Source organism: Phocoena sinus, chromosome 16, assembly GCF_008692025.1.
Source record: "Phocoena sinus isolate mPhoSin1 chromosome 16, mPhoSin1.pri, whole genome shotgun sequence".
NCBI classification, from domain to species: domain Eukaryota; kingdom Metazoa; phylum Chordata; class Mammalia; order Artiodactyla; family Phocoenidae; genus Phocoena; species Phocoena sinus.
In genome coordinates, this window is record NC_045778.1 from 37,493,688 (window position 1) to 37,508,782 (window position 15,095).

Here is a 15,095-nt window from a genome sequence, read left to right on the forward strand (position 1 = left end):
AGGTATCACCTCACACCAGTCAGAATGGCCATTATCAAAAAATCTACAAACAGTAAATGCTGGAGAGGGTGTGGTGAAAAGGGAACCCTCCTGCACTGTTGGTGGAAATGTAAATTGATACAGCCACTATGGAGAACAGTGTGGAGGTCCCTTAAAAAACTAAAACTAGAACTACCATATGACCCAGCAATCCCACCACTGGGCATATACCCTGAGAAAACCATAATTCAGAAGAGAGTCATGTACTACAATGTTCATTGCAGCTCTATTTACAATAGCCAGGACATGGAAGCAACCTAAGTGTCCATCGACAGATGAGTGGATAAAGAAGGTGTAGCATATACATACAATGGAATATTACTCAGCCATTAAAAGAAATGAAACTGAGTTATTTTTAGTGAGGTGGATGGACCTAGAGTCTGTCATACAGAGTGAAGTAAGTCAGAAAGAGAAAAACAAATACCGTATGCTAACGCGTATATATGGAATCTAAAAATTTTTTAAATGGTACTGATGAACCCAGTGGCAAGGCAGGAATAAAGATGCAGACATACAGAATGGACTTGAAGACATGGGGTGGGGATGGGGAAGCTGGGGCGAAGTGAGAGAAGCATCGACATATATACACTACCGAATGTAAAATAGTTAGCTAGTGGGAAGCAGCTGCATAGCACAGGGAGATCAGCTCCATGCTGTGCGACAACCTAGAGGGATGGGATAGGGAGGGTGGGAGAGAGGCTCAAGAGGGAGAGGATATGGGGATATACGTAGGCATATGGCTGATTCACTTTGTTGTACGACAGAAACTAACACAGCATTGTGAAGCAATTATACTCCAATAAAGATGCATATAAATAAATAAAATACACAGAGCCAAAGGCCAGTCTGAGGGACATATTTTCAATTATCAGAAATGAAAACCTGTAATTTAATTATCAAAAACACCTAATGAAGTGGAAGTTTTATCCTATCAGGGATACACTTTATAATTGTATATACTGCCTTGTAAGTACAGCACACAATTTTCTCTTTTTTTGATAGGAATCACACAATATGGAATGTATTTGATTTTCCTGTGTTGATAGCATTTAGAAACCTACAGAGGCACTTCAAAGAGCAAATATGTCTCTGCCGCAAAGCTGCATGTTTTATGCATCTCATCAACAATAAAAACAACTTTCAATCAGCCATGCTAGAAGAAAGACTACATTAGATTTCTCTTCTCTGTAGAGAAAATATTACAAAAGTATCATCCTATGGAAAAGTAATCAGAGGGTATGCCACCAAAAATTTGAAAGGAAAACAAAAGAATTATAGTGTTTATCAGGGAGTTCATCAAGAAGAATATTACTTTTTTGCTTTTGTGGTTTTGCAGTAGTTGTTCAAGTTTTTTTTTTTAATTCACAGGTTGTGGTGATTTCTTTTCTCATTCTAAATGAACATTCCCTTTAAAATCTTGTTTGTGTGGGCTTCCCTGGTGGCACAGTGGTTGAGAGTCCGCCTGCCGATGCAGGGGACACGGGTTCGTGTCCCCGTCCGGGAAGATCCCACATGCCGCGGAGCAACTGGGCCCGTGAGCCATGGCCGCTGAGCCTGTGCGTCCGGAGCCTGTGTTCCGCAACGGGAGAGGCCACAACAGTGAGAAGCCCGCGTACCACAAAAAAAAAATAATAATCTTGTTTGTGTTTGGAACTTTGTGTCCTTGTTCTTGAAGAGAGCCCTACAAAGCCTGTATTCTCCAAGATTTCAGGCATTTCTCTCCAGACATTTTAACTACTGCTAATACCCAAGAACAGTTACTAACATGGGAAGGTTCATCATTACACAATGAATGCTTTCTCGACTGAATAATCTTCTGAATTGATGTCTCTGTCATAGATGGGCTGCCAATGCACCTACAAATCATATCCATTGAAAAATGGCATTTTCCTCTATTTCCGTTGCTACTTCTCTCCAGGCTGACAAAATACATGTCTGTAATTGTCTGGAGCGTTCCGGCTTCCACTATTAATTAAGCAGATTTGGAACCAGCTTCCTGAGCTCATTCTCGTATTGTTCATGGAGTTCCCATTTTGTGTTTGCAGAAGTGTGAAGAGTCCAAGTCATTTTCTGTGTAAGACGCCTGGTTTGTGGCAAGCAGCTGGTGACATTACTTCCCATGATGACTTTTCCATAAAAAAAAGGATATTTATGCTGAGGAAGAGACTGGTCATCAACATGAAAATTCTAATTAGTGACAAGGGTGTTTTTAAGCTACTAAGTTTGTTTTGTGAACCTGATGATATTCCAGCTTTAATCAAGAAATTGTCTATGGTCGTAGGGAAAATAAATATCTGTAAAAATTAAACCAACTTAAATATAAAATACTTAAGGGGACTTAAATTTTATGGCTTCAAAAGTTCTATTTTTCAAAATTACTTTGTAGGTTGTCTGCATTTCTACAAATGTTTTAAAAGAAATTACACTGAGAATTTTGAACAATTAAATATGAGATAAAGAAAATAGAAAGTAATATAATAGTATTGAATAAATTCAATAATTAAAATTCTTCAAATAATCTTTCAGTGGAATTAAAGTTATTTGAGTCATTAAATTTCTGAAAAGTTCACAAAAATAAATATCAATTACTTTTAGATAATGTCAAAAATATTTGAGAAAAAGTCAGTTTCCTGATATTATAAAGGCCACTTTAATAAAATTATGCTCAATTATTATTTATTTTTAGATGTAAGCTTTTTTTCTAAGGAAAAACAATACTTTATTATGAAATTCTATCAAGAATCACACTTTAACAATTACATCAACTTCAATAGCCAAGATGGAAGAAAATGAATAAAATCAATTATGTTCTGCTTAAGAAACTTTAACATTAGATAATGATAATGAAAACAAAAACCAAAGAACAGATAATGAAAAAAAATCTCGTTAGTAGGAAAAATTTTAAAACCACGAGAGAAAATTCAATAGAAAGAAAAACTAAAATGTTTCCTGAGCCACAAGTCAAAGAACTTCATGTTTTATAATGAAATCATTGCTGAAGTTATGGGATACTGACCCACAGGACAGGTGGGTAAATTAGCTACTGGAGCATTCTCTGCTATGGGGACACACATAATGTTTTTGATGTCAAATTTATTGTAACTGAATTCAAGAAAATGGTGTTCAAATGTTATTTCAAACATTGTACATTTAATAAAGTTGTTGTTTTGTTTTGTTTAAATGGCTGACAAAGGTTTGCACACCTGTAGTCCATGGGAGACAGGCCAGATGCCTCGGTACAATGTGTGCAAAGGGGAAATTAAAATACAAGGAAAATGTTTCAAAAGCATGCAGACTCCATTGCACCTACTATACACTCTCCTCCCCCATCTCCCACCTCCAACCTCGCTCTCAACATCAATAGATTCCCCAAATTAAAAGAACTTCACCCAGAGGGAAAGTGTAGCCCTTTAGGCCAATGGCTGCCCATGGGAGTGAGGGGGAACTAGGTGATGGATGGCAGAGAAGTAATGGCCTCGTGGGGACCCTCAAACCCCCTGGTAGACTCCTTCCAAATATGTAACAGTCGTCAGAGTACAGGTTAGCTGACAGGCTGTGAGCGTATCTTCTTAGGAGAAGATCACCTGACCTATCGCTCTTTAAAGGGATAACAGATCAAAGAAAAATGAAGCATGGGTCATAACCAACTGAGTGACACTCACATAGGCCAAAATCTTTTCAATTTCTCTCCACTGAAACCGTGAAGTCACAATTCTGCTGTTGTTTCTCACTTCGTACACTATGACCCCCTTGGCACAGAGCCCCAAGGCCATCTCTCCTCCTGGCCTTGTCTTCTCTGGGAGAACTTGGTAAACCAGCACACCATATTCCGGGAGGTGCTGAGTCACCTGGAATGAGAAAAAGGTCAATTAAGAAGAGACAGGCACATTGGTCTAAAATAATGGATTTCAAACCATTCCATGAAGAAAACACCTTCACGTATGTTCTGAAAAAAAAGAGTAGGGTTGCCAGATAAGCTTAGGAAACAACGAACTAAACAGATCTCCTTACTATAGAATTCCTCCGTACCTCTAATATGATAGTGTTTTTCTATTTTATTAACCCAAGGAATCCTTTCCTAATGAAGTACCTTAAGACACTTGGAACACAGTTACTATGAAAATGGTACAATAGAGTAAAAATATTCTGAACAAAGTTGTAGAATTCAGATTCTCTTGAATCATCTCAAAGTAAAGAATCCTTTTCCCCAAAGTCTACTGCAGTACAATCTGGTACAACCCCTTCATTTTACAGATGGGAAAACTGAGGCCCAGGCACAGGAAGCAAACTTCCAAATGGTTAGCATCACTGTTAAAGCAACATGAGCCATGAACATCCTGCAGAGAAAATGACCAATCACTGGCACTTCTCACCATGTAGCAGTGCTTTGGTGGGGTCCCCACAGCACAAGATCTGTCTTCAGTTTTACCAGTTTAGGAGATGGAATTTTGTCAGGGGCATGAGGGTCAATCAGAACTGGGAACTGCATCAGGCCAACCAAAGTCTTAAGAGGCCAGAGTATAAACCTAACACAAATGTTTTTATGTCTGAATGGTAATCATGTCTCTATTCTGGTCTCTACCATCTTCTTCTTCACCTGGAAGACTCCAGTTTTTACCAAACGGTTGATGCACCTCAGCTCACAGCAGGGACATTTTGCTCCAGGCATTTGAAACCCTCTCAGAAGGGTTTCACTGGTGAGATCTGGTATCTCATCTCTACCCCTGAGCAGAGGGCTCTATGTCCTGCCTAATCTCTCTCATCCCCAGGTGGGGTCACAAAAGTGAGGACAAATTATGGCTTTTGAGAGCTCCTTTCTCAAGCTCTTTGCTGACCTTTCTGCTTCTGCTGGTAAGTAATCTGTGCAGATAGGTTACACTGCCTACGAAGCCTACAGCTCTTCACATGATCTTGATTGCATTTCTGGACCCTGAGCCTCCCCGCTTTGTTTAACTTTGGAGAGACCCTCTCACTGTCACCATCATCATCATCATCATCATCCAAAACAATATTTGTTGGACATTGGTGCTGAAGTATCCAATGGCCAGACCAGCCATGCACTTAAAGTATGACAAAGCAGGACCATCCCAAAACAATTAGGTAAATTCTTTTAAAGAATTTGATGTGATACAGCAAAGGAAGCCATAAACAAGATGAAAAGACAACCCTCAGAACGGGAGAAAATATTTGCAAATGAAGCATCTGACAAAGGATTAATCTCCAAAATTTGCAAGCAGCTCATGCAGCTCAATATCAAAAAAACAACAACCCAATCCAAAAAATGGGCAGAAGACCTAAATAGACATTTCCCCAAAGAAGATATACAGATTGCCAACAAACGCATGAAAGGATGCTCAACATCACTAATCATTAGAGAAATGCAAATCAAAACTACAATGAGGTATCACCTCACACCAGTCAGAACGGCCATCATCAAAAAATCTACAAACAATAAATGCTGGAGAGGGTGTGGATTTGAAAAGGGAACCCTCTTGCACTGCTGGTGGGAATGTAAATTGATACAGCCACTATGGAGAACAGTATGGAGGTTCCTTAAAAAACTAAAATTAGATCTACCATATGACCCAGCAATTCCACTACTTGGCATATACCCTGAGAAAACCATAATTCAAAAAGAGCCATGTACCACAATGTTCATTGCAGCTCTATTTACAATAGCCAGGACATGGAAGCAACCTAAGTGTCCATCAACAGATGAATTGATAAAGAAGATGTGACACATATATACAATGGAATATTACTCAGCCATAAAAAGAAATGAGTTATTTGTAGTGAGATGGATGGACCTAGAGTCTGTCATACAGAGTGAAGTAAGTCAGAAAGAGAAAAACAAATACCGCATGCTAACACATATATATGGAATCTAAAAAACAAAAAAAAATGGCCATGCAGAACCTAGGGGCAAGACGAGAATAAAGACACAGACTTACTAGAGAATGGACTTGAGGATACGGGGAGGGCGAAGGGTAAGCTGGGGCAAAGTGAGAGAGTGGCATGGACATATATACACTACCAAACATAAAATAGATAGCTAGTGGGAAGCAGCTGCATAGCACAGGGAGATCAGCTTGGTGCTTTGTGACCACCTAGAAGGGTCGGATAGGGAGGGTGGGAGGGAGGGAGACGCAAGAGGGAAGAGATATGGGGATACATGTATATGTATAACTGATTTACTTTGTTATAAAGCAGAAACTAACACACCATTGTAAAGCAATTATACTCCAATAAAGATGTTTAAAAAAAAAGAATTTGATGTGATAGTTCAAAAAAAAATTAAACCATTAAAGTTGTCATCATCAGAATAGAGATGCCTTTGTTAGAGTTGCTTACATTTTTTAAATTGTTTAGTATTTATTTTAATTTTTAATTTTTTAATTATATAGAGAGGCATATGATACTGAAGTACTTGGAGCCACAAAATTCTTAAAATGGTAAAGTGCCATTCTATAATGGAGCAGGATCCTATGGGGCCTTCCTGGGATAGACACACACACAGACCCTGCCATGTCTTCCGCCTGCCTCTTGTTTGTAGAAAAACTTTAGCTTCCTAGTCCTTCCCCGAGTTCCAAAGAATAAATTTAATCAGACAAGTGAGAAAACAAAGGAAAACTGTCAAGCAAGACAATTTAAGAAGAGCCGTTAAACAAAGTTAAGAATGTGTAATTCCCCCTCAAAGGCTATAGATAATATTCTGAGCCATATCCTTTGAGCTGTTTTGCAGATACTGAAATCCCCACCAGGAGGAAAAAGTTAACTGTATGCTGACCACCACCAGCATGTAGACCCCCAGACTGGTTGGAACCAGAAGGTTGATGACGTTGACTCCCAATTACCTCACTGCCAACCAATCAAAAGAATGTCCATGAGTTGATCACACACCCCACAGCCCTCTCCCTCACCCTGTCTTTAAAAACCTTTCCCTGAAAGCCATCAGAGAGTTCGGGTCTTTTGAGCATGAGCTGCCCATTCTCCTTGTTTGGCACCTGCAATAAATGCTGCACCTTCATTCACCACAGCCAGGCGTCCGTAGATTGGCCTTACTGTGCATGGGTGGGAGGACTAAGTTCAGTTCAGTAACAATTCTAAACATTTCTCATGCACTTATTTCATTTAATCTTCACAGTAATCATAAGAGATAGGTGTAGCCTTGAAACTGGTAAGATCGCATACAAATCAAATCTATTTAGTGCTTTCCATCAAAGACTAAAAAAGAAAGCTTAGAGATTACCATACTAAGTGAAGTAACTCAGACAGAGAAAGACAAATATTATACTATATCACTTACATGTGGAATCCAAAAAATAGTACAAATGGACTTATTTACAAAACAGAAACAAACTCACAGACATAGAAACAAACTTATGATTACCAAAGGGGAAAGCAGTGGGCGGTGGTGGGGGTAGATAAATTAGGACTATGGGATTAACAGATACACACTACTATATATAAAATAGAAAAACAGCAAGGATTGACTGTATAGCACAGGGAACTATATTCAATATCTTGTAATAACCTATAATGGAAAAGAATCAGAAAAAATATATATCAATATATGTATATATAACTAAATCACTTTGCTGTACACCTGAAACTAACTCAATATTGTAAATCAACTATAGTTCAATTAAAAAACAAAGATACGCCCTAAAAAATTTCCGCATTTTTGCTTACGAGATGGTGGCTTCCTTTACAACCACTTGTCATCCTTCAACCAGAGGAAGGAGGGACACAGTGAGCCCAGCACACTAAGCCAGGGCCTGGGCAGGGGTGGGCCAGGCATCGTCTGCCTGCAGGAGCCTCTGCAGACCTGAGTCCTTAGTCTCTCTGCTGGTTCTATGGTCCTGTGGCCACTTTCCACCAGATGTGTGCTGATGGCTTTGAAGTCCCCACTTATCTCTCGTCAAGGGAATGCTGCATCCCCTTAACAAGGAACGCGCATGAAGGCTGGATAATGGAAGACAGTGAGCGCTTTTCTGCCAGGGCTTCTCAAATGAGATGCTTGAGGGTTTACACTGTGCTAGGTGTTGCAGAAAATTCCAAGTGACTGACCAAAAAAAATGGACAGACCTCACCTTGGCAGTTCTGCTTTCAAATGACTGTCTCTATCAAAGGCAAGAAAACACAGAATATTTCTACCTGCTTCAGGAGACTTTTGTACAAAGAAATGTATAAATCCTGGAGTTTCCTTTTGAAACTGATCCCCAGATCTAAAGGCCCCACCAGGCACATAACCCTGGGGAAGCTGGGGGCCTCCTCCCGCGTGCCCCCGAGCTCTACCTGCACAGGCAGAGCGGCAATTCCCTCCTACCCTGAAGTAAAGTAACTGGTACTGTTATTGTTCTCATTGGGCAGTTATCACAGTGTTGCATGCCTCTGGGTACCCATCTGTCCTCCCTACAAGACTTGGGACTCCCTGGGGGCAGGAAGCATGTCCTTTCTGTCTCTGTTTGCTACTGTGCTTGGTCCACTGCAGGTGTAAGTCGTGGAGTGAGCAAAAGCTATTTGTCTGAGGCTCTGTGTGCCCACAAACATAAGGGACTGAAATATCACTGCTTTTGCTAAAGGGCCAAAGAAAGAGTAGACCAGAGCTGCACCCATATGTATGGACCACACCACCTGTGCTGTGCTGAGAACAGTTGCCCGGAAGGCTGCAAACCTGAAGTCTTCCAATGGCTTTGCTTTTGGCTCGCACTCAAGTTTTTTACTTCAGTTGTCAGAAATGTCTCTTTGAGAAACGTGGTCTCCCCCCACTCACCAAATAGCGACTGTGAGCTCCAAGATTGAAGAAAGGCCCTGCCATAACCACCCCAGCCCAATAAATCTTACCCATTTGGGGGGATCATTTCCAATGCCATCTTCTTCCAAAAGTCTCTTCTTGCCCCACAGGGCGATGGAGCTTCCTTCCTCCCAAAGGCTCAAGTCCCTTGGTCATACTTCCTTGTGGGTCTGAGCACATCCAGCCCCAGAGAAACCTCTGGAGGGGATTGCCGACTATGTGCCCTTGAACACCGATACACCCTCTCAAGAGTCCAAAGGCCTCACCCTCAAGAATTCCAGCTCCGCATCCTCTCCCCAGAGCGCAGGACTTAAACGGTGAAGCTCTGAGACTTCGACTTGGACCCGGAGAGCCGTCATCCTCTCAATCAGACTTGCGGGGATGTAATCTTCAACTCGAAAGTAGGCTTTACTCTCTACCTGCTGGAAAGATGCAGAAGAAAAGAGGTGCCACCAAGACGCCTTCTATGGGAATCTGAGCAGGACAGAAGCCTGTCTGCTCCTTTAAAGTGCCCACTGGGATATCATTTTCTACCATATTAGAGATTGGGCCAAACCATATGACAGGAACAGAAGGGAGAGAGGAAAGAAGCCACCTGTTTTTGAGCCCCTTCTGTCTGCCACGTGGTGCCCAGAACACATTAGCTCTTTCTATCCTCACGGGAATCCTGTGAGGACAGTATTATTATTGTCATTGCCAAGATGCACAAAATGAACAAGAAAGGAAGTCATTCAACAGGGCCAAGGTCACACCACTTGTAAGTGACAGAAAGGAGATTTCATCCCCCAAAGCCCTCACACATTCCACAATGCCACTCCACTTCCCAAAAGGCACAGCGAAACCACGGCCCTAAAGCTTTGTTTCTGTGTATTCATTTGGTGCTTCTGTCTGCATGTGCTACCAGTACACTGTCCCCTCTCCCAAGGGAGGTCTTGGCTGTGGCACCATCTCTCCACAAGGTGATCAAGAAGTTGTCCCCTGAACAAGAGAAGATCTGACACCCACACCCTGCCCCAGGCCAGAGCCTACATCAAGTCTACTCTTCTGGGAACCTGAGGCTGCAGCCCACCAGGAGCTGCAGGAAGATCTTCACCACCCAGCATCACTTTGCTGTCTGATGCTAGGTTCCCCGGTACAGACTCCGGGGCAGAGAGAGGTAGGCAGCTGTTCTGGAGGCGTGGTCTCAGAGTTCACTGTAAGGAATGAGGAAAGTGGAGCTTGGCAGATGGAGAAGCTGACCCTTCCCTGGTGTTCCTGAATCAGCCCATCCTAGTCTCAGGAAGCCCCTCCCAGTCTAATCTTGAGCAAGACAGGTCCCCACAGCTGAGGACAGCTGCCCATGAGGGAGGCAGCTGGAAGCCGAGAGCACCTGGCCTTCTTGGGGCTGGGATTGGGCAAGTCGGTCTGATGAGGGGGTCTGAAGGGAACAGCACAGCATCCACTACATCCCATGCCCCTGGTGTGGTACAGGAGTCCCCGTGTAGCTGTGGACTGAGAATCCTCCAGCCGAGAGCTGGCCCATGCCAGTTCTGAGCTCAGCTCAGAGACGCAAAGGGAAAGAAATTGCTCAACAATCCAGTGCATAAAAAAGCATTCAGAATGCCATCAGAATGGCCAGAATCCAGAATACTGACACACCAAATGCTGACAAAGATGCGGAGTAACAGGAACTTGCGTTCATTACTGGTGGGAACGCACGATGGTTCAGCCACTTTTGGAAGACAGTTCTTCAATTTCTTATGAAACTAAACATACTTTTGCCATATGATCCAGCAATCGCGCTCCTTGGTATGTACCCAAAGGAGTTGGAAATGTACGTCCACACAGAAACCTGCACGTGGATGTTTACAGCAGCTTCATTCATAGTTGCCAAAACTTGGGAGCAAAAGAGGTCCGTCAGTAGGTGAATGAACAAATAAACTCTGGTACAAGCAGACAATGGAATATTACTCAGCACTAAAAGGAAATGACCTATCAAGTTGAAAAGACATGGAGGAAACATAAATACATATCATCAAGTGAAATAAGCCATTTTGAAAAGGCTGGATGATTCTGGCCTTATGACATTCTGGAAAAGGCAACACTATGGAGACAATAAAAAGATTGGTGGTCGCCAGGGGTTGGGTGGAGAAAGAGAGACGAATAGGTGGAGCACAGAGGATTTTTAAGGCAGTGAAACTACTCTGTATGATACTATGATAGTGGATATGTGTCATTATAAATTTGTCCAAACCCATAGAAGGTAAAACACCAAGAGCAAACCCTAATAGTAACTATGAACTCTGGGGGATAAAAATATGTCCGTGTGGGTTCATCAGTTGCAGCAAATGTACCACCTGGTGGAGGACGTTGATTGTGGGGGAAGCTATGTATGTGGAGGCAAAAGGGTATATAGGAAATCTCTGCACTTGCCACTCAATTTTGCTTTGAAACTCAAACTGCTCTAAAACAAGTCTACAAAGCTTTTTTATAAGTATGTAGGACCTTTGACCCAGCATCGCATTGCTAGGACTATGTCCTAGAGAAGTCAGCCTGAAACTAAAAGAACTCCAGCACAAACATTTATTTCGATGTCATTTAGGTTAAAAAGAAAGATCAGAAGCAACTGGAACAATAATAATAGTAGTTATTACCACTCACACGGCGCCTCTAGGTGATGCCCACCAGTGAGAGAACAAATACGTAAACAAAGGTCCAGCCCTGCTGAGGCATACCGCATGGCTATCCCAAAAGCTCATTAGGAAAGCCAGGGGAAGACATACCAAGGAGTGAGAAAACAGAATGCAAATCGAATGTGGCAACGTTTACAACTGCATAAAATCCCTGCATGTGGTCAAAGGCTGGAAGAGAATGCACCCAGGGGAAAGTTGTTCTACTGTAATGATGTGATTAAGGAGATTTATTTTTGTACCAAATTGTCTTTGTCTCCCTTTTTAAAATGCAAATGTAATCATGTTACTTCCTGCTTAGAATTCATCAGTGGCTCCCAATCTTTCACTACAGTGGTTTCTAAATCATGGGGTTTTTTTTTTTCCAGCACCAGAACCATTTATCAAACAAAATATCCACCCCTTAGGAGGGCACACAAAGTTTCTCCTGGATCTGACTGGCAGTGCCACCCAGCCTCGCAGCCCGGTAGCTAAGGCTGCCGTCAAATCCCTGCAGAGCTGGACGGGCCAGCCTCCTCCTCCTGCCCACTCAGTGACCCAGACACAGGGAGGGGCTCTCCCCTCTGAGACCCCCTAATGCCCTTTGATGTGCCCACCGCAGTGCCTGGCACATAGTGAAATGAGGCCCTAGAAGTGAGTCCTGGCTGTGCTTTCACTAGCTTACCTAACCTCACAGAGGTGCAATTCTTCTATAATGCAGATAGAAATAACACCAGCTTTGCAGGGTTGACATGGGCTTAGATGATGCAAGCATGGAGGAGGCCCTCCATAAATTAGGGCTGAACGAGTGGCTGCACAAATGAATGAGTGTGTGTAATCTGTTGCCTTTATACACACACACACACACACACACACACACAGAGAGAGAGAGAGAGAGAGAGAGAGAGAGAGAGAGAGAGAGAGAGAGAGAGAGAAAGGGAAAAAGTCTGCCTTTGGAGACCACACAGGGGCAGCAGAGAACATCTTGGAACCACACTGGTCCCCAGAGCAGCTGGAGAGGTTGAGGATAGGCAGGATCTCGGGAAGAAGCTGGAGGTGAAGGATGAGATTGGGCTGAGGTAGCAGCTAGGTGAGGCCAGTCAGAAACTGGGCAGGCCAAAGGCGCAGGGGGTTGCCAGAACTGGGCTCCTAGAGCCAGGTCTGGGCCCCTGCAGCCTCGGGGCAAGTGATCCCAAAAGAAAAGTCTGGGCCTGCGTGTTCCCAGCTGCCTTCAGTGGACCTGGCCCACAGTTTCCACCAACTATCAGCCCTAGAGTTAGGGTCTCGGGTTAAACATCGTGTCTGAATCCATAGACTGAAAGGTAGTCTTTGTTTTGTTTTACAGCAGAGCACTCCTGATTCTGGGGTAGGGGAAGGGAAGCTTGCAAACAGCAGTTGCTACATGCCGGGCCTCATACATACGTCACCACCTTCCACCCTTACAGCAGCTTTGACCTACTACTATTTCCATTTTGCAGGTGAAAAGGCCGAGACTCAGAGAGACAACGTGCCCAAGGCCACTTAGCTACTTAACAAAAGAGTCAGGGCTTGGACCTGGTTTCTGTCTGACCCCAAAACTCAGGCCCACTCCTTTGCTCCACAGAGCCTACTAAGGGCAGCCCAACGTTCTGCCCCTGGAGGCCGCCCTCCCTACCCCCCCAGTCTGCACCCCGCCCGTCCAAATGAGCCACACACAGGTCTGGACAAGATACTGCCGCTAGGACGGTGACTGATTCACCGGCGCACCCCTGGCTGACAGCACCATCCATGAGCCTGGGCCCCTCTCCTCCCAAGACCCCCCTCCCCCCAAGTACCAGTACAAGGGCAGGAGGGAGCTGGCCTAGGCATGCTTAGGACCCCAGCTCTGGGGACTGAGGAGACAGGAAGGAGCTCCAGTGTAAGCAGTGACAGGCCTGGAGGCTTGTCAAAGGGGCAGGGAGGGGTTCCGGGGGCCAGGCCAGCCCTGGGAGACTGCCCACCCAGGCCAGGGGGGAGGGTGGTGCCAGGAGGAGAAAGTGAAGTCTCAGTCCTTGTGGACTGAAGTGGGAGCAGGGAAGGGAGGGTCAGAAGGACTGGGTGTTGGGACCTGAGCTACGTTTCCCTGACAAGCAAGCTGCTGACTCCCCTGATGGATGACTCTTATCCGCAGTATTGTCCAGCCAGGAGCCTGTACTCCATTCGTCCATCCACTCCTTAGAACAATACTCTTCAGCAAACTGCCTGTGTTTGAGACACTGCTTTGGTGCCGGGGAAATGGCAGAACAAAACACACAACACCTTTACCCTCTGGTGGATCCCACTCTAATGGAGAGACCTACAGTAAGACTGATGAGGAAATGGATACACCATGCTGGGTGGTGAAAAATGCAAGGGGATGAAGAAGGACTTAGAAGGCTCCAGACATGGTGGCACCTTCTGAAGATGTGCTAGGAGGAAAGCAAGATGATACTGGTGTAGTCTGAAACGTATTTTTCAAACTGCAACCTGCAATCCATTAGTGAGCTGTGAAATCAATCTTGTGGTTCATAGCCTGCATTTATAAATTAACTAGAATAGAATAGGAAATACCAATGTGTATCACATATAGAAAGGGTGCATCTGATTTCCTAAACTTTTGCCTCAATTCTGTTACATGGACACATGTGTACAGGTTGGGTGGTAATGGCTGTAATTTTTTTTATCAGGGGTTATGGCACAAACCATTTGAAAGCCAGTGATTATAAGAACGCAGTAAATTAGTAAATTACTGTTTTTAGGCAAGACCTTAGATTAGAACTACATTACGATGTATAAACTTGACCTGTTGATCTTTGTATCCCCCAGAGTCTAGCAAAGAACACTTGATGGTTGTTTGTTGGATGAATGGGTGGATGAATGAATGGAAGGATGCAGTTTACCCCAATCTCAGCAGTTGATAGGTGCTAAAAACACAGGCTCAGTCTTCACATTTCTAACTGTTTCCCCCGTCCCATAATTGCTTCTCCAGTGACCCCACCCAAGGGCCCCCAGTCTCTACCCCTACCTCCTCTGGGTAACTTCCAAACTCAGCCTGCAGGGCGAGGACCCCCAGCTGCAGCAGCATCTCGTCATTGCAGTACAGCTTCTCCTCCAGGATGTCTCTCCGAAGCTGCAGGTAAAATTGGTGCCTTGTCCAACTGTGCCTGGGAAAGAGATGCAGGAATAAAGGTCACTGGAATGCTGAGGGCGAGGGAGACCACTAAAGCCTGGGAAGCAGAAAAAGGAGAGAAGATGAGATACAAGTCAATAGAACCCAGAGGGCAATGCCAGTAAGACAAAGGCGGTCTCCTTCATCCACACCATGCTTCCTGTTACTCATTGAGGTCTGCTCTGTGCCAGTCATTTCCCACAACCATGGAGATGTTTGTTCCTGTGGTTCAAGTGAGAAAACTGATGTTCAGTGAGATGGTGTCTCTAGTAAGCAAAGGAATAGAGACAGTGATCCAACCCCAAACCGGTGACGCTTTCCTCGAACCCTCATCACTGGGCTGCTGGGAGGCGAGGCATGTTGGGGTCAGGGGAGAGAGAACTTGACCTTGACTAGCATATGTTTGAAACAAAAGGGTAAGCTCTCATTTTGACCAGGGCCAGTC

The 15,095-nt window shown here is 44.0% G+C and overlaps 1 protein-coding gene across 1 annotated transcript in view; it reads right to left on the reverse strand.

Moving 5' to 3' along the window:
* The window catches only part of LOC116741292 (FERM and PDZ domain-containing protein 2-like), an 86,741-nt gene that overhangs the window by 23,073 nt on the left and 48,573 nt on the right, over window positions 1-15,095 (reverse strand). Inside the window, exons 13-15 of the mRNA XM_032607584.1 lie at window positions 14,507-14,645; window positions 9,103-9,258; window positions 3,702-3,887 (exon numbers count right to left, since the gene is read on the reverse strand). Coding sequence (XP_032463475.1) covers window positions 3,702-3,887; window positions 9,103-9,258; window positions 14,507-14,645 — 481 coding nt within the window. The remainder of the gene's footprint in view (window positions 1-3,701; window positions 3,888-9,102; window positions 9,259-14,506; window positions 14,646-15,095) is intronic.